Source organism: Suillus fuscotomentosus (genome assembly GCF_016647785.1).
Source record: "Suillus fuscotomentosus strain FC203 chromosome Unknown F5891scaffold_16, whole genome shotgun sequence".
In the NCBI taxonomy this organism is placed as follows: Eukaryota; Fungi; Basidiomycota; class Agaricomycetes; order Boletales; family Suillaceae; genus Suillus; species Suillus fuscotomentosus.
The window spans coordinates 704,546-724,344 of record NW_024539528.1 but is presented as its reverse complement, the minus strand read 5'-3'; the positions used below and the strand labels follow the sequence as shown (position 1 = coordinate 724,344).

The 19,799-nt window shown below is 49.4% G+C and overlaps 3 protein-coding genes across 3 annotated transcripts; 1 reads left to right on the top strand and 2 right to left on the bottom strand.

The window, feature by feature from the left end:
- Window positions 1-4,151: 4,151 nt before the first annotated feature.
- F5891DRAFT_1023092 (uncharacterized protein) lies at window positions 4,152-5,408 on the bottom strand. Its single transcript, XM_041361267.1, has 6 exons — window positions 5,074-5,408; window positions 5,000-5,013; window positions 4,931-4,943; window positions 4,695-4,871; window positions 4,473-4,645; window positions 4,152-4,419 (listed from the first exon to the last, which is right to left on the bottom strand). Exons 1-6 carry the CDS (start codon window positions 5,142-5,144, stop codon window positions 4,376-4,378), a joined length of 492 nt encoding a protein of 163 aa, XP_041228296.1. The 5' UTR covers window positions 5,145-5,408; the 3' UTR covers window positions 4,152-4,375.
- A 6,647-nt stretch (window positions 5,409-12,055) lies between these two features.
- F5891DRAFT_1186363 (kinase-like protein) lies at window positions 12,056-13,702 on the top strand (the record flags this gene model as incomplete). The annotated part of the gene is made up of 5 exons (XM_041366684.1): window positions 12,056-12,105; window positions 12,167-12,182; window positions 12,237-12,422; window positions 12,471-12,883; window positions 12,931-13,702. 5 exons carry the CDS (start codon window positions 12,056-12,058, stop codon window positions 13,700-13,702), a joined length of 1,437 nt encoding a protein of 478 aa, XP_041228295.1.
- A 128-nt stretch (window positions 13,703-13,830) lies between these two features.
- Window positions 13,831-18,761, bottom strand: F5891DRAFT_948809 (RecF/RecN/SMC; the record flags this gene model as incomplete). The annotated part of the gene is made up of 19 exons (XM_041374828.1): window positions 13,831-13,895; window positions 13,948-14,012; window positions 14,064-14,185; window positions 14,237-14,281; window positions 14,330-14,464; window positions 14,514-14,725; window positions 14,778-14,992; window positions 15,048-15,157; window positions 15,208-15,712; window positions 15,764-16,443; window positions 16,493-16,651; window positions 16,716-16,793; window positions 16,845-17,050; window positions 17,103-17,247; window positions 17,392-17,520; window positions 17,576-17,683; window positions 17,736-18,251; window positions 18,304-18,495; window positions 18,558-18,761. 19 exons carry the CDS (start codon window positions 18,759-18,761, stop codon window positions 13,831-13,833), a joined length of 3,891 nt encoding a protein of 1,296 aa, XP_041228294.1.
- Window positions 18,762-19,799: the final 1,038 nt, after the last annotated feature.

Here is a 19,799-nt window from a genome sequence, read left to right as displayed (position 1 = left end):
TGAACTCACTCCAGCGATCGAGATCTCACGCGTTCCTTATCTAGTCCTTTATCAAGCCAGCAACTACTCTAGACTCCGTTCTAGCCCTCCATTATCTTTTTTTTCTTCCTGGTACCGCGCACAAATTGCGCAATAATTTGTTTAATCCTAAGATGTACACTGCCCGTACATGCAAATACTGTTCAACCACTATAACCCCCGAAAGTTATCTCACGGACACGCAAGAATTCTGCTTGAACCTGTTCCGGTGATAGGTCTGCGTCGAGGCTCGCTAGTAACTTGCCTTGAGCGCCACTCGTGCACGATCACGCCTGACTCACTTTTATTGTTCAGGTGTCATTTTATTTCCCATGACATCATCATGGATGAGTCCCTGCCGGTGCTTACACTTGCCAACAAGATGTCGGACTCCAGCTGCCATAGTCGAGTGAACTCCACTCTCCACTCTACTCCTTTATCGTCACTATCAGATTCCTACATCACCCGAGAATCTATCTCTGGCTTTTTCTCCAACGCCCCGCTTCTGACTCGGATGAAGTTCGATTTCTCATCTCCTTTTCCCTCAGTCGTTTGCACCTGATACTCATGCCAAGCGCCGCCAAGGTCATTAAATTTCGCACTCACTCGGTTACGACTCTTGCTTCATGGCTAAGCCCACATATACGCTATCATTGTCATATACCCGAGTCTTGCTACAGCTGGCATACGTAGCTCTATCTGAAGAAACTCATCTGGTACTGGCGATAAGCCCTGCAGAACACGACCGTGCTACGTAAAGCGCTGTGTCAATCAAACGTGGGAAGTGTCTTTGTGTCGCTCGTGAGTTGTATCGCCTTTTACAGCCGATCATCTCGACCGTCGAACACTGACCTTTCAAATACTTATCTTTTGTCCTGTGGGGAAGACGATATCGGTCGTTAAACAGTTCCCCTTCTCCACACCTATGTCGATAGACTAACTTTCCATATCAAGCCAGCTACTAACTCGCCCCGCCTCGATTTCGATCGGAGCACTTGCTGATCAGGTTCACTCCAACATTTGTCAATCAGATCTCATCAGACGCCTGTGAATGCAATGGCACGTTCCTCACCTTCGTTCCTAGCCGCTGGTGCACGTTGGCAATCTCACTCCTCACAAATCCTTCTTTAGATCATTCCTTTTCATACATCATTCGAAGTAAGTCTTGAAAGTCTGTGAATTGACGCCGTGATCACTTCAGAACCATGGTCTCGCCCAATTTTAAATGCCAGCTCTTCATTGACCTTCCTCATCGAGTATTCCAATTCAATTATGCGTATGGGCGCTTAGATACCGCAGCAACAGCTCCACTATCATTATCTTTGTAGAGGTGGATGGCTATTGTAATTGTGATAACGCTAGGTTGTTATCGATTCCAAATTCCAGAGATCGCCACCCATGCTTACTGAGGCTTAGATCGGCCGCTCGTGCCACTTCCTTGGAGCCACGAGGCTCATACCCTCATATCATACATAACATTAAAAATCTCATAAAAGTTAGGACAGGAAGATCGTCTGTGACTCATCGTGGTGCTGGTATCCCTCCCCGACATCGTTTGATTGCCTGGCAAGCGCAAGGCAGCCACGTCCTAGCCAGATGTGTTAACACTACTTACTCATCATCATGGTCGACGATCTGACAGGCTGTTCTACGAATCTCGTGTCAACTTGAAACATCGCTTGAACAATTGAAGTGCCCAGCGTGGAGCCCGGACGTGTCATCGAGAACAGGTCTGGCATAGCAATCGTACAAGGCAGTTCCATCCCAACTCCCAAAACAATTCAACGGACGATAAGCCCGAATAAGCACGTTCGACAAAGTCCCGACTCGTGATGCCAACACAATGGCGAAAAGCCCATCGGGTGGTTACCGCCGACGCTCACCATTCTCGCGTCATGTTGCCCAGGCTTAATTCGAGAACGGGCGATTAGATTCATGCCGGCATGTAGCGATGTCGTATAAAGATGCCGTCGTGGCTGTGTTTCCATTTTGTCCACTATTGCGTCCATCTTCCAAGAAGCGGATCTTGAAGGCGGAGCCATGAGATGAGTTCTTGGACGGCAGCCGCCATCTTGATCGCTGATTAGATTCCGTGGGTGTATTGTATTGTACTCGGTACCGCGCCCTGCTATTGATAAGCTGGAGTAGGATCAAAGTGTCGTTAGTCGTGAGCTAACGCGATCAAAGGACATGGATACATCAGAGTGGTTGATTAATGATTGGCGAAGTGAAAGTTCGTGCGGGATGTACGATATGCATATCATACAAATTGACGATGATTGCTGGCACGAAGCGAGACCGTCGGGCACGGAAATTCAAGAATGGCCGCAGCTGGCGCGGTTAATGCTCTGGAATGTAAAATGACCCCAGCAACCACACGCTGATAGGCTCTACTTTGTTGCAGATTACAGGATCTCACCTAAAGGGTCAAAGAAAGGAGAATGAAGGGGATAGATCGGGCGCACTAGCCTGGTATCGGAGAGTAGCAACATGGTAATGGGTACCTAACTAGGAAGAAATGTCCTCCGAGATAGAATGCCGAAGGGGTTGAATCATACTCTTGTCAGCATATCTCCTACTAACACTTACTGGAATGATACGTTCCGAATCTGATTTTTTTTACCTTTGATTTGAGTGCTTGCAGATTTACTCACGGTGTAAGGCACTTTGTGGGCGAATTTGGGAGTACCGCTGCGCCCAAGTACGTCTGTCATCCACACATGCCGGAGACTGACTTGATATTAGTTACCACACCGAGGTTCAGCGCTCACCGTCGAGAATTTGCTGACGCCAGGTACTAGAGGTAATAGTACTCGGTGAGTCCACAGTCTAGACATACGTCTGTGGCGGTGACGCGGCTACCGTGGGAATGGTGATGCCTGTTGAGAAGCCGGATGGACCTGGAAATACACGCCAGCATAGCTTGCGTGGGATTAGATGACTATGATACGGAAGACGTTTAGCGAAAAGAAAATTTGTATAAGAAACAAACCATAAAGCATGGGAACTCTTATCGCGCAGGATTTTCGGTCAGGCCCTCGATAACGAATGTATACGTACCGCGGCTGCAGCGCACGACGACGAAGAGTTCTCAACCAAGTAGAAGACAGCACATATTGTGATGGTACTCACTGGCAGGGTAGTAGCGATCATATGTATAGCGATTGATTGTCAAGTGAAAAGACTGCTTGTCATGCGGAGAAACGTTTGGGTCATGCAGGAAAAGAGCATAGTAGAGCCGATGACGTCAGAAGAGCTGTTCCTCCCAAGTCGCTGTGAGCAAATCAGCGGTAGATTGTGTCAGCGTATACGCTGGCGTTAGTGGCCTAAAGGGGAAGTCAACTCAATCAGGGAACGGACCCCCCTGGCCCTGGTCTAGAGTCACCCTGTAAATTTAAGGGACTCCAGAATTAAATATTAAGGACTCGAATGAAGTACGGCGGCATCGCACGGCTCAACTTCCTAATATGGTCTTTTTTTAACTCCTGTTCTATCTCCGCATTATTTCAGCTTGCCGCGGATATAATCACATCGTCGATTACCACCACATAGCTGTGGTGCAGCTTCTGCGTTTCCATCGCATTCACGTACTTAACAGAGAGGGATGGCCAGGCTGCTTAGAAACTGGCGTCTGATCATCATTCTCTGCTATGCCGTTGCAGATGGCCGAGCTGTCCGAGTCGATCAAGATTTACCGATATCACCGAATCACTCTAAACGTAGTAGTACTTGAGCGCCGAGCATCATGACGGTCGATGTCTCCGACGCCGAACTAGTGCTGTACAGCTCTGATGATGTCTTCGACGTCAAACTAGTGCCGTACAGCTCTGATCCTGGCTTGGACCACTCACTTCAAAGCCGGTGTTTGTCACATCGGTGATGTTCCGAGTCTGCTTGATCGAGACTCTCCGAGTCGGAAGTGAAGCTAGCATTTTTCATCCCGTCATCTCCTCACTGACGTTGACGGCTCTGTCCAGGCTTCCACCGCCACACTCGTTACCCGATGAGCCGGACAAGTTCATACAGATAATTCATTTCTCGAATTAGAAGGATTCACGCCATCGTCTACTCTTGTTACCGAATATCGTACGTCCTCGCTGCTTTGAGCTCGAGAGTCAAGCACTGAGCAGATGATTGAATACCGATCAAATTTTGTAACACACGGCGCAGAGATATGGTTGCAAAGTAAGAATGCTAAAACTGTCGTCGTCCAAGTCAGTCGCTGCTGATGAACATCATGTCCCAAAGCAAGATTGTAATGAGATCAAAGGCAAAGCACATCCGAACTAACTCTAGATCTTGAAGGACCCCATTGGTCTATAATACTCAAGGAGTGCAAATGATACGCATATATAATCTATTCGGCCTCCAGGCTTGATCCCTCGCTTCCATCTTCGTCATCTGGAAGTAGAACGTGAAGGTGGTCATCAGGGCAGAATCGACGAATATCTTACTGTCTACGAAATCACTTCTGTCATACATTTGTTTCCTCAGTTGTTCTGGCTGTATTTCAACCTCGTCAACCTCGTCATCACATGGGGGATTTGCGATGATCTCGTGTAAAGCGTTTTCTAAAGGATATCGACTTTGCGCATATTCCAGTGGTGTGAGGCCGCCTGACATTGCCCTAAGGAGGGCGCTCAGCACTTCGTTTAACTAAGACGCGAGGGACGCACTGTTTGCACTCTGCGCCACAACATATTAGTTCTTGAACAATTTCAAAACGATCCTGATCTTCTTCCATCTCCTTTAAAGCGATATGGAGTGGTGTATCGCCATTCTTGTTGCGGAGGTCAAGGTCGACAGCCCCGCCACAGAGAGCCACTACATCAGCCGGATGTCCTTGACGTACACTGAAGATCACGAGATGGATGAGGAATCACATCACGGTATTAAAGCTTGCGATACGAACGCGAGGTGAAGAGCTTTCCGATGCCTCGCAAATGTGAGTATAAGTAAAGTAGCCTTTGAATAGACTTACCGGTATTTCCCAATCTAACGTGTCGAGCGCCACATGCCATCAGCACAACATCACTCTGTATGTGAGCGGCTTACGCGTCTGTGCAGTTCAAGTCTCCAAGGAACTCCTCAGTGTCCTCGTCAAAATAATCAGGGTTTTCCATCATCTCTTCCAGAGCTCCCTCAGTTAAAGCATTGACGAGGAGCAATCTGTCTGTGATGAAGATCTGAGGAGAAGTGCATTGGGAGTGGCCTCCAACGCACTGATAGTTTTCCGTCTGTCTTCTTCTTCCGCCATACTGTAGTTATATTCAAGCGCTGTCAGAAGATGATGGATCGATGTCTCGACTCTCCAGGAGCACTGCCACTATGTCAGCAATTAGTACCGTGTTGGTTCAGTGGCTGTGCGATTGAATGTTGTTCGATCGTGTGCTAAAAATAATACACCTCTGCTTCGAACTCGATGCCATGCCAATTTTCGTATGACTTCCCTCTTCCATTTTCACAACTGACGTCGAAACACAGGCCGATTTTCCACTCCACTCACAAGCGAAATCGCTTCGACGCATACGAGGTCTTCCTTCCATCATTATCGTGCCCTATCCCGAACAATGGCCGCCCACTCATGTGGATTCGGACATCATCGATGCATCATCATCGACTCAACATCCGTCCAGCCCGATACTATCATGGTAACGTTTGTGTTCTCATTGCTACCACTCGTATAGGTGTTTTAACCGGCTTGTCTTTGCCTTACTTCCTCCTCCGGTCCACTTACTTATTCTTCCACCCTTCCTCCTCGTATATCCGACTCCCTCATGTTCGAGAGGGAACCTTCGTCGAGCGGGGTTCGGGTAGTTGTATGGCATCATGGTCCATGCTGTTGGACACGGTTTCGAGGGGTGAAGAAGTCCATTACGGCGATCCATCTGTTCAGACAAGGAGGCGATGGAGTCGAGTGGTGGTTCAAGTTCACGTCCAGTTCTTGTACACCTTCAACTTATCCTTGGGGAAGCCATTCCAGATAGCACAGTACCGACGGGATGAGTGTATGTAAACATAGTGAATAAAATCTTTGTGTACTGCTAAACGTTTTGCTAGAGCGAGCCCATTAAGTAGAACAGAACGAACCAAATCCAAGATGGTAAACAGGTGTTATATGAAATTTGTAGGATGTGCATAAATCTCCAGTCGATTGACATAAGGACATGCCAAAGCAATGTGGCAGCCTGCTACTGTTCGCGACACTTGTGCCATGATGTACCGTGTGCGGCACGACTCAAGTTCAGGTGCAGGACATCGTTGGCTATCACTAGTGTGTTGCCCAGGGCATACACCGCTGGGTGGAGATTGAGCGGAGTCCAGAGGAGAAGCCGTCCTTGTGGACCTACAACCCATCCCTCCTCGTTCGGGGCGTAAGAGGTTGAGGTTTCAGACTCGCAGGATGAGGATGGGGGTGGGGCTGGGGTTTTAGACTTGGAATTTTGGAGAAAGGAGGAGGCGGAATGAAGGGCATGAGTCAGGTCGGATGAGAAACATATTGTAGATGCTTCAAATGATTGGTGAGGTCGGATTAGAAATTCTAGATCCCACACCCGGATGGTCTTGTCATTTGACCCAGACACGATGCGTTTGCCATCAGGCGAGATTGCGACAGACAGAACGCTTCCGGCGTGCCCTCGAATAGTGGCCACTGCCCCGCCAGTCTTCATATCCCACACTCGGATGGTCCGATCTGTCGAGCCAGACACGATGCGACTACCATCTGAGGAAATCGCAATAGTGTGAACATCGCCAGTGTGGCCTTGGAGAGGGGCGCCCACTTGCTTGCCGGTCCCCATATTCCACACACGGATAGTCTTGTCTGTTGAGCCAGATACAATGCGACATACATCCTGCGAGATTGCAACAGAGGTGACCGAACCAGTGTGACCTTGGAGACGGGCCCTCAATGCCCTGCCGGCCTCCATACTATCCCACACCTGAATTGTCATGTCACTCGAACCGGACACTATGCGACTTCCATCCGATGAGATTGCGACAGACTGAACCCAGCTAGAGTGCCCATCGAGAGAATATGTCTTGCCAGTCTGCATATGCCATACGTGGACTGTGTAGTAGGAACCAGATACGATGTGATTTCTATCTGGCGAGATTGCGATACACTGAACAAAGCCAGCGTGACCTTCGAAAACACCTGATGCCTTCCCAGTTTCCACATCCCACATGAGGATGATGTCAGCTGAACCAGACACAATCCCCTTCCCGTCCGATGAGGCTACAACTGACATAATAGAGTCTGTGTGCCCTTGAAGAGGAGCAATCAATGCCTTGCCAGTCTCTATATCCCACACCCGAACTGTTGTGTCAGTTGAACCAGATACAATATAACATCCATCGGGCGAGATTGCAACAGAATTAACAGAGCCAGTGTGGCGTTCGCGGGCAGCAACCAATGATTTGCGTATGGTATCGGCATCCCACACCCGAATCGTCTTGTCAAACGAACCAGAGACTATGTGGCTTCCATCCGGCGAGACCTTAACAGACCGAACCGAGGAAGTGTGGCCTTGAAGAGGGGATCCTACTGCCTCACCAGTCTTCGCATCCCACGCCCGGATGGTCTGGTCATTTGAACCAGACACGATGCAGTTTCCATCTGACAAGATCGCGACTGAAGTCACAGAGTGGGTATGGCCTTTGAGGGGGGTACCGATTGCCTTGCCAGTCTGCATATCCCACAACCGAATTGTCTTATCTTCTGACCCAGAGACAATGCATTTGCCATCAGGCGAGATTGCGACAGACTCAACACTGCCAACATGGCCTTGGAGAGAGGCGCCCAATGCCTCACCGGTCATCATATCCCACACCCGGAGGGTCCTGTCTTCTGACCCAGACACGATACATTTCCTATCCGGGGAGATTGCAACAGATAAAACACGGCCCCTGTGGCCTTGGAGTGGGGCACCAAACGCCTTGCCAGCCTCCATGTCCCACACCCGAATTGTCTTGTCCCACGAACCAGACACGATGCGTTTACCATCCGGCGAGATTGCGACAGACACAACAAAGCTAGTGTGGCCTTGGAGGGGAGATCCTAATACCTCGCCAGTTTTCGCATCCCACACCCGGATTGTTGCATCCCACGAACCTGAAACGATGCGATGTCCATCTGGCGAGAATGCAACGGACGCAACACTTCTAGTGTGGCCTTGAAGAGGGGGATACAATGCCTCGCCAGTATTCATATCCCACACCTGGATCAATCCGCGAAATGAACCTAAACCACACGCAATGCGTTTTCCATCTGGCGACAGTGCAACTGAGAGAACAATGTCACTCGCACAGAGTATCTTCTCCATCTGAGGCCAATTTTCGACATGACCAGCGACGATGTGGGAGGTGCGAGGAAACTTCGAGGCGAACTTGCGGAACATTCTTGACTGCGTAGGAGCGAATGGCAGAGCGGACAAGTATAAATGGGGAGTGCTGCGTAAAATGGTGGCTGCGAAAGTTCGGACGAAACGCAGGGTATCTCTGGTGGCGTCACTAACGTGCGTGAACTCGGCATGACCCTACGACCACCATGCTAGTCGTGAGAATTCGTAGGGAAAAGAATGAGCTTGAGCTACTCACTGAAACCCATTTTGCGATGGATGAGAGGGTCACTATTGAGCCACCGAGGTTTTTTGTCAGAGCCAGTGCTTCCAACCACCAAAGAAGGCGCTCTCCTTCGAAGAAAGCCTCAACTTCATTGGCTAGCGATGATTCAATGGGCGTGGCTGCTACATGCATACCCCAGAATCGACACGAGTATGATAGTTGCCTCGAAATAGAGTCCTTGACTCGTGTCTCCAAATCAGGGACGGAAGAGTTGGGCAAGTAAGAATTTTCTAGGGAGCAAATGTTGAAGCGAAGTTCGTCCTTCATGACCCGAAGTGAGGCGAAGGCGAGGTCGCTCTGTACCGATGATGTATCAATGAAGAAGCTGTGGCTCCGCGATTTGTCGGTGAGAAAGTCGTAGAAGGACGCGTGGAGGGGACGTATGGGAGTATGGGAGTCCGAGGTGCCCATCAAAAGCGACCCCAGTGGCCCAACGACCCGGTCCACGTTGTAATCGCAAGTCCCTTCGGGAAAATGGAGTCGCATGCTGGTCAATGCAGGCATGGGAAGTGGTTCCAACGATACAAGAATTTGCCCCATCACAGAGCGAAATATGGGAATCCCTTCCTCGCGTTCGTCCTCTGGCATGATGTCTGCCAAAACCCGTTGATACATATCATCCAACAAACGTGTTCCTTTTGCAGATCTTCCAGAAACCACAGCATCGAACCGACCCTTTGGATCCATGCCGACTCTGTTAGTGCCCTTGATATACTCGCAGGTAAGACGAGCCCATTCAAACAGGCCGTCGGATTTCAGTGCAAGCGCCTTGAAGTGCGCATTATCGAAGACGTGATGCAGACCTTCCAACTTGTGGGAGATATAACGCTGTATGTCGAGTTCTGTGGATGCAGACGAGATATCATCTAAAGAAACGTGGCGAACATGCGGTGCGGCGTCCAGAGTGTTGTGAATGTCTTCGAGTGGACGAGAGGTGAGGAGAATGCGGAAGTTTGCTGGGAGTTTGCATGGTTGTGAGGTGGAAGTGTTCAGTTTACCAGCGAGCAGACGAAGAATTTGTTCCCGAGAGTTGGCTTCACCGCTCTCGTCTAACGCATCGATGACTATCAGCACAGGTGCAGTGATGGTATTTGAGATCATGTTTGTTGGTCCGACGATGAGTTCCTGCCATTGCTTTGTGATATCTGGAGTGCGCTTGATTCCGTCGTGATCACGAACTGCTTGCGCCAAGGCTCGTCGCATGATAGGGTTACAGTCCGCCAATTCCCTTGCGATCGTCGTGAATATTTTGTCCTGACGCCGATCCGCTTGCCGAGTGCGATCGAAGCAGAAGCATGAGCCAAGACCACCGTTTTCGATATACCAGTTGGCTATTGTATGGGCGACAGCCGATTTGCCCTTGCCTGCTGTGCCAGACAACCATAGAACACGTGGAGCGCCCTCGGTGCTGCTGATCCAATTCTGAATGTCCTTCAGAAGGTCTCGCCGAGTATTTGGCAAACAGCATTTAAATGTATTCAATCCAGCGCCCGTTGCGTACTCCATCCCTGCGAGGTCCAGAATCTCGGCTACATGGAATGTTAGATAAGGCTCAAAGAGACCTGAGAGCGTCCCTCACCCATACGGTGAACGATCACGACGGTGTCGCGAGCCGCTTGGTCTCGGAATTGCTGCATGAGACTGTCGAGAACATTGTTGTAGCTCTGAACCGTTTTGTCCGTTTCGTTGAAAACGTGCTTGCCGAGTCTTATCCCTACAAAAGCAGGATATATCGAGTCCCAGGCGATGAAGCGGTGGAATCAACTTACAGGCGTTCTTCGTCTCGGAGTAATGGCTGATAAAATCAGCGCACTCTAGTGTCTGCTGCGCTATCTTTCCATATATCGCTAGCATGGATTGGATCTTGGCCAATTCCTCCTCTTCAGCGATGAAAGTATAGACTTCAGATATCTTTGAGAGTAGATTGGAAACCGCGACATCGCGGTCTGCCTGATCGAGAATCATCTGTAACCGAAAATTCGTTAACGTACAACGGCAATGATCGAGAAAGAAGCCTACCTTGGACGCGCAAGTGAAGATACTCAGTGCCACCTTCGCGTAGGGATGGACCTGCGTGTGAATGTCAGTCGTGCACCGAAAAGGGATAGATGACTGTACATTTGCGATTTCGTTGGCAATGGTGTTGAATGCCTTCAAGGGTTTAAGCAACGCCGAGAACGTGTCGATTGTGTCAGGAACAGATGGTATGTTATTGATCGCCGAAGAAGCATCTTTGACTATTGTTGGGACCTGGCCGATGCCTGCGACATCTTTAGTGGTAGCATTGGCGATTCTTTCGTTCACAACCTTCGGGTCGAGATGTTCGGCCTAAGTAGAGATGTTAGCACCTCGTCGAAAGAGACCAATAAAAATATTGCGAACTTCGTTGGTCGAACTTGCCTCTACAATCCCTGAATCGGAAGACTGCTCGCGATCTGCTTCAGAAGTGGGAGCAGTAAGACCCTGTAGAGGCGATTAGTAGCAAACAGTGGCATGCTACCTGGGCATGCTCATAATTGAAATCGGACATGCCTTGTTGGCCTGAGTGGGTTCAGGGTTGGGGGACTGTCGAGCGCTTCGAGCGAAGCGCTTGGTCACCTTGCCAAAGAGCTTGCGAACTGACCCCGAGGATCGTCCACTGGACCCATCCCTCGAAGATGAGAGAGAGGATGGCTGATGTGATCAGAAAAAATTCGTGGGTCTAAAAACGAAAGTTCATACATCTTGACTGGCTGCCTTCCTGCCACTGTCCTCTGCCGAATGTAAGTCTGAACGTGGCTTCAACGACTCCCATTGTTTCTTCCGAGGAGGATTGTCTTCATTCATCTAGTAAGTGGGAAGGATGGCTAGGTGAGTAGTAATGCCTTGGTGAAAATGGAACGAGGAGGGTGGTGGGCGGCACGAAAGATAGACAGGCGCCCACATGTTGCGGCGATGACGGTTGTTATTAAAGATGAACCATGTGCTTGGAAGCGCCCGTTATTGATTGGCCAGACCACTAATAACATGGTAGAACGTTATCCAAGGCTGAAGAGGTTAATGGTCATGACTCACGAGTAAGCCTCGCCGTTCTTTGGTGCACTCAACGATCGAATTGCACAAGTCCTGACTCCTGCAGTACTTATGGGATACAATCACAGTTCACTCAGGATTATCGATTCAAAATCCTACACATGGGGGTAGTAAGAACAGCCATAATTGTGTCATTCTACTGACGATGTACTGGAATCGGAAAGACTGTAGAACAGCGAAGGGCGAGCCTTCTTCTTCCGCCATAAGATGATAGGTCGATGTCGGAGCAAAAGTTAGTACCGTGTTGTACAGTGGCTGTGTGCGATTGAATATCGTGTGCTAAAAATAGTACACCTCTTCGCTACTACATGTGCTTCGAACTCGGTGCCATGATTTGGATATGACCACTAACACTGCTAAATATAAGAGCAAAGGGTTCGCCATGGAAAAGTAGGTCTATCTGTAGCAGATACGAGACAAGGGCTGTTCGCCAACATTTTTGCCTTCCAAGCAGCACACCATCCATTGTTGGCATGCGTCCATTTCTACGAGATAGCTGCGATTGACTATGATGGTGACAGCCGAGTGGTTCTCGCGAAACAGTTGCTGAAGGCCCGGTTTCTCTTGTCTCAAAGAGCCTTCTCGAGTGTGAAGGGCAGACTCAGTGGATCGCGATAAAGACATCTACCATCCATCGCAAATATGCCAAAGAGCCGCACGATATCATCAAAGAGGCGAGGCTGATCGCCTCCGCATGCCATCCAAATGTGAGTCTCGCGCAGAATGGTTGGCCGAGTCTTACGTCTCATCATCAGGTGGTTTCTATCTTAGGCCATAGCATCGATTCAACCCGGCAGACCATGAGCTTTTGGATGCCATATGTGCCTTCGTCTCTGATCGCATTGTTGTCTTCGAACGACTTTTCGCCTCATCCACTCATCTCAATTCTGGCCGCAGATCCATCAAATCCGAGTCCACGCGAACAGCGCTTCGTCCTTCTCGCGAAATCGCTCATGTTTCAAATCCTAATTGGCGTGACATTCCTTCACGAGACGGCGAAAATTGCACACCGAGATATCAAACCAAGCAACATACTTCTCACGTCATCTGGCCGAGTCCAGCTCATTGACTTTGGCATATCCTGGAAAGAAGGGGAAGATCTTGCTGCAAAGAAAAACGATTTATGGGTTGAAACCCCAGAAAAGATGTACTTTGAAGTTTCTACGGGGTATGTCCCTATCTGAGCGGGTATGAACCGGGCTCACGCTTCTGTAGACCATATCGCGCCCCTGAGCTGCTGTTTGGACCTAGGAATTATGACCCATTCGCGATCGACTCTTGGAGCCTCGGAGCGACTTTTGCGGAATTCTTCACTTCCGTTCGTCTGTTTAACCCACTTGACGATGAAGACTTCGGCGATGAGCAGTCTGACTCAGACGACGATAGCCCCGGCAGCCCATCGAAGCCTGCCGAGCCGTTCATCATACCAAAGAGACTTCGCATCGGAGATCCCACGAACAGGTGGGCCAGGGATTCACTGTTTGATTCCACACGTGGAGAGATTGGTTTAGCATGGAGTATTTTCAAGATACGAGGTTCTCCAAATGAGACCAACTGGCCAGTGAGTGACGTTCGATTTGTTACTGGGATCTTCTTTTCTGACTCGAACAAGTCTTTCTTGAACTTACCGGATGCAAACAAGTTGTCCTTCATAAATGTAGACCCTGTTGACCTTCCCTCTATCCTACCCAATTTTCCTTCATCCACGCAACAGCATGAAGTCGACACAAAGACACACATACCCCCAGAGACCATGTCACCAACTCCTGTTGATATTATCCACCGATTCCTTGTATACGAACCATCTCAGCGTCTCCGCCCTTCCAGGGCTTTAACTCACCCCTGGTTCACCTCCGAACCACCGTTACTTCTGCCAGATGACTTTCCTGTCTCGAATATCCCTGGTGAGGCCCCCATAAGCCTTAGCTGGGGCGCAAAGTCTTTGGGAGAATGGCTTTTAAATGTTCATCCCAGTGGCGCAATTTGAAGGAATGAGTAGAACGACGGATACGACAAGATCATATGTTATACAATGCACATAATTTACAAAGCATGATAGAAAGCCAGAACTCGACCATTACAGAACTGGAAGTGCCCATGCATCATGCATGTATCTCAGGCTGCCGCAGGCACAGGCTTGATGACTCGACGAGCGAGAGCGTGGTTATCGATGGATATACCTGTGCAAGAACAAATAAGAAACATGTCCCAGGAGATAGTCATCTCACTAACTCTGTGTTGCATTTGCAGTCTTGTAGATACCAATGAGACGGTGACTGAGCTCGAACATGTCATTCCTGCGAATTCATATTAGCGAAGGTGGTTCTCGGGAGAGAGGGAATTGTCACCTCAAAGATATAATGATGAACTGTGCGTTCTTGGTACGGTCCTTGATATAATTTGCTACAATCGAGACATTCCTGAAGTCTAGGGCCGCATCTATTTCATCCATGAAATAAAGTGGTGTGGGCTAGGATAGGTTCAGGCTACTGGAACTGCTCAGAGTTGATGCGAGATTTACCTTAAACACATGCAGAGCGAATACGAGAGCAAGCGAGCTAAGGGTCTGGAGAATGATTAGTATGCGTTCTCTAATCCTCATAGCAGAATGTACCTTTTCGCCCCCAGAGAGATTTGAAATATTCTTCCAACTCTTCTTCGGAGGCATGACGCTGAAAATGATGCCCTCCGAGAAGGGATCCATACTATCGACAAGCTCAAGCTCTGCATTGCCCCCAAGAGTGATCATCTAATGGAAAATATAGAATTTCGACGAACCAAAGAACGTCAGCACGGACCTGGTACATTTCCTTGAGTTTCAATGAAATCAAGCTGAAGCCTGCCATGAATTCATCCAAGCGTTGTTTCCGTAGACCATCGTAGAGTTGCTTCTGCGCATCGCGTGCTGCAGTCGTCTCCTCTAAGTCTTTGGCACGTTTCATGAATTCCTCTTCTCGCTTTTTGTACTCCTTGAGAACGTCGAGGTTCGGATTGGTATTCTTAAGTTTCTCTAAGGCGACCAGTTAGTAGTAATCAAGTGCGACTAAGGTGAGGAAACATACCATCAAGATACTCAGAATCTGCAAGCATATCTCTCTTCTTGAAGCGTGCAAGTTCATCGGCGCTGTATATGTATAGCTCGGTAGATGGTGATCGCTGACGAGCCTTTTTCGCAGGTGCAGAGTCTGCATGTTCCTGCTTCACCACCCCTTCACCACTGCCTGAAGCTCCAGCGACTTGATCAGCACCTTCCTCTTCGTCGTCGTCATCATCATCACTGCGAGTGGCTGTAAGCCTACGAAAGTTGAAACAATGAATAGATAATGGCTCACTCGATTTCGTGAAGCTTAAGTTGGTCGTGTTCCGTCCGCCAGTGATCAAGTACACGCTCATTTTCAGCAGACTCTTTCTTCTTGTCAGCAAGCTTCTGGGTGATCTCAAGCTGCAAAACCTGTGAGTACCGAAATATCAATTGCATAGCAAATAACCGACCTCTTTCTTCCTGAACTCATCGATTTCCTCGCGTTTTTCCTGGAGTTGCTGCTTGAGTTGATCGAGATCATCTTTCGAGCTCTCCTGAGCAGCCTGCGCAGCCTCCACCTTCTCCTTGAGATCTTCCAAATACTGTGCGACCTCCGCCAGCTGATCCTTCAACTCTTCAAGCTCTTTCTCGACTTCTTGCAGCGCTGCGCGGTTGGTCTCAATGCTAGACGTATATTTCACGATGTTCTTCTCTGCCGTAGCCTTCATAACCTCAGCCTTGGTGACCTCTTCGTTAGCTAGCTGGTGCAGCAAGCGAATACCGTCAACGGTCGACTTCTGCTTCAGCAGCTTGGAGCCACCAATTTCGAGGATCTTCTTTTCGAGATCTTTAATCGCGGCCTCGATAGCGCCAGTCTTGGTTTGCAGTTCTTCAAGCTCTTCTGTTGATGATGCAATCTGGGCATCTAGAGTGTTGATTCGAGCTAGATCCTTAGCGTTCGGCTTGCTTTGTGCCCTAGAAACTACTTAGTAGCGACCGAGCGTAGGATAAATGGGATGCACGTACTTGAAATCCTGCACACGCCTCTCAGCATCAGTCAGTCGTTTCTTCCCATTATTGATGCCCATGGTAAGCTTTTCGATGTTAAGCTCTATTTCCGGGACTGACTGAGTGAGCCTTTCGGCTTCTGCTTCAATATTGCGAAGCTCCTGCTGTGCCGCCTCAAGACTACGTGCCGCCTGCTCACTCTCTTGCTCATAGGTTCTCAGAACTTGTGGGCTCACTGCCTCCGCCTGGAGCTTCGAGCTCATTCCACCCCGCGAGACGTGGTTCCCACCACCCGACATCGTTCCTGATGAATCAATCAGCTGCCCTGCAAGCGTGACAACACGCCAACGCCTCGCGCTCCCGAATGCAATCCTGTTCGCTTGGTCCAAATTATCAGCGACAAGGGTGTTCCCAACGCCTTTGTAGAACGCAGATGCAAAGCGGGGATCCTTTGGCTTGATGAGATCGAATAGCCGCGGGACACCTTCGGGTGTGACCACACGCTCGTTGAGTTTGTCAGTGGGAAGTTTCTCCAGCACCATGAACGATGCACGCCCGATGTTCTGCTTGCGCAAAAACTCGATGCATGCTTGACCCTGGGCGACAGTGTCTACAACCATGTTGTTAAGGGCGCCACAGGCGGTAGAGACTGCGATATCGTATTTGTCTGGGATCGTGCCTAGGCTACCGAGACGGCCCTGTGAGATAATGAGTGATTAAAAGGTTGCACAGAGCACGAGACCATACATGGAACCCATCGATCCGACCAGTCTGCTTGAGCTTCGTTAAGCTATCTAGGACTTTGTTCTGCGATGTGCTCGCTGCTTGAGATGCTCTAGCCTCCTCTGCCTTTTGCCGCAGGGAGCCTGCCTTGGATCGAAGCTCCTGAACACCAGCCTGAGCAGCCTGAACGGAAAGGGAAAAAAAAGAACGTCAAAGTCGATCACACTCTGCATGCCCGCAGACATACGTGGAATTTTTCTTCACATGTCCCCAACTTCTTCTGCACCTCTGCCTTTTTCATCCTCAAGGAATCTAATTCATTCAGCTGAACGTTCCATCAATGTCATCTTTCCCACTTGACAAAATGGAACAGCACCTTGTCCTCTTGCTCTACCTGCAACTCAGCCAACTGCCCCTCCGCTTGCGTAACAGCGTCTTTGAGCCCTGTAGCTTTCTTTGCAAGTGCGTCCCGTTCAGAGCGTGCTACGTCAATCGCAGCTTGTTTGACATTGATCTTGGCAGTCCACGGCTGTAGCTCTTTTTGCTTCGCCTCAATCTGTTCGTGAAAGACTTGTGTCTTGTCTACCAATCCATGTTAACAATAGTGTCAAGTGTGGCGAGACCATGGACTCACCCTTCAAGCTATCCCGGATCCCTTCGAGCACCTTCTCTTCCTTCTCCAGGTTCGCTTCGTGCTCCGTGATCTCACGCTTCTTCGTCTTGATTTTAGTATCGGAGTCCTGGACTGTGTTATCGGCTTGCTTTTTCGATTGTTCATCCTATTTAAACGACATGTTAGATCTGTCCTACTCATAATGCCAATGAAGGCCGGGAAATAAGCATGGAGCGGAGAGACAAATGAAACACGGGGATGTGTCAAACAAAATGAAAGGAAGTAAGAACAACAGCGAAAGAAAACTTACGTCTGCCAACGCCTTCTTCAGCTTTTTCGCCTTCGCGCTTGCATGCTTCCGGCGTTCCTCAAGGCTCACGGACTGCTTCTCGCGTGCCGCGTTGTCCTTCGCCGCTTCCTCTGCTGCTGCTTTCACTTCCTGAAAAGATAGGATACATGAGCATTGAAGTAGGAAGAGCAACACACATCCATACCTCGTAAGCCTTCTCGCGTTCCTTGTAATGCTTCTCAAGCAATTCTAAATGAGTGATGTCATCCTTGTTGCGTTCCCTCTCATCTTCAAGCTCCTTCTCCAAATGTTCCTGCCCCACATATCAGCAGCGCAAATAAGAGGGAGAAAGATCAAGCACCCACAATTTGCGCGGCGAATTGTTCATCATTCTCTAAACATTTCCACAAATAATACTGCCACAGCCGGCTGAGAGCCCGCACATGCTCGTTCGCAAGCTTCAGCCATGCCAACGCTTCCTTCCTCTCTGCATCCAATTTCGCCTTCTCCTTCTCCACGATCCTCAATCTAGCCACCTTCTCGGTTCTCTCCTCTCCTAGTCGATCCACCTCGGCAAGAGCAGACTCGATTGGTGCTTTGAGCGCAGCAGTACCGATAATGTCCTCTAGATATTCAAGTAATCCATCATCATGCTCAGAATTACCTTTAGGCTTCATCTGCGCGATAGATTCAACTTCGCCCTGCAGAATAAGGAAACGCTTGTGCGTGAGGTCAATCCCACGCCCCTGAAGAAGTGTTTGGACCTCAGTATAAGTGGACGGTCGTGAGTTGAGCGTATACCGAGAATTATTGGATTTGGTTGCTGTGCGAGCGACGACGAGTGAGGAGTTCGGGACGACACTATATGCGTCGGGTCCAGGCTGGGAGGTTGGGCGACTTAGTTCGGTCAAACGTTAATGTGAAGGAACATACGAGGTCGACGATCTCGCGGAAATGAACTTCTACGCTGCACTCATCCAAGTCAGGATACCGTGCAGAATTGTGGATCAGCTCCGAGAGCTTCCCCTGGCGCATCTTCGACGCGCGGTAACCAAACACAAAAAGGAGCGCATCAATCGTGTTAGATTTCCCGGATCCATTGGGGCCTACGATGGACGAAAAAGACTATCCGTCACCGAAGTTAACTATAGCACACGTTAACTTTAAGAAGTGTACTAGAAACGTACCTTGTGGAATGGCCCGATCTCTTGTCTGCCCGCGTAACTCTTGAAATTAACGAGTACCATCTTGTGTATCACAAGACGTGGCTTAGGACCTGAAGGTTCTTCAGCGGGCGGAGGCCGCATTACCGACACAGGTTTCGCGCGGGGCTCAAGGAGGGAAATTTCTTCCTCTTCCTCCTCCGGTGGGGCAGGGCGTTTAGGCGTCATTTGCGACAGCTGCGACTGACGTGGTACACGCCGAGGCGTCTGCATAAATTCTTCCTGGAATCCGTCGAGGTCATCTGTGTTGTCTTCGGCAGTGGGTGAGGGATGCTTGGGTGGTGTAGCAGGGGCAGATTTGCGAGGCCTGGGAGTGACCTCGACATCAGCGGGAAGCGGCATTGCCTTTGGCTTTCTAGAAGACACTTTAGAGCTTCTGGGAGGTGTAACATCAGATTCATCACTGGATATAGCAATGGGATTATGTTCGTCATTGTCGGATTCGAATTTGACGGGCTTGTGGGATCGGGGAGCCGGTTTGGGCTTTGCGGGCTTGATATCTTGTGCTTCATCATCATCTTCGAGGTTGTTTTTTGCCTTGCGAGGTTTCCTTCCCTTAGCCTTCGACGCAGGTTTGATTTCATGAATATCGTCATCGTCTCCAGGTGCTTTGCGAGATGTTCTTCCGCGTGTGGGTTTGGCGGGTTTGATTGCTTGAATTTCCTCCTCGTCTTCCGAGATAGTGATAGGTTCCTTTATTTCCTCTACATCTGAATCTTCTACCACGGTTTTGCGCGATCGAGTTGCCCGGGGTTTCGCGGATGCCTTCCGAGAAGGTTTTACTTCTTGCACCTCGTCGTCGTCGTCCTGCACAATTGTCTTCATTCGACCTCTCCTTGTTTTCTGCAACTCCACAATTTCATCGTCATCGTCATCATGATCCTCACCCTCAACAACATTTCTCAACTTCTTCTTCACAGGTTCCTCCTCATCCTCTTCTGTCTCAGCCACCTCTTGCAGCGCGCGATTAGGTTTCACAGACGAGCGTGTAGATGCTCTTGCAGATGCTCTGGAAGAGGGTGCTGCATGTACTTTCGAAGAAGGGCCCACGCTGCTTCTTGTCGATGTCCTGCGTGCTCCGGGCGCATTTTCTTTCTCCTCTACATCGTCTGCGTCGGTTCGTTTGCGTTTCGCAGAGTTTGATGCCTCTTGCTCAGTGGACGGTCGTAAAGAGCGAGATGACCTGCGGGGAGGCATCATTGGGAA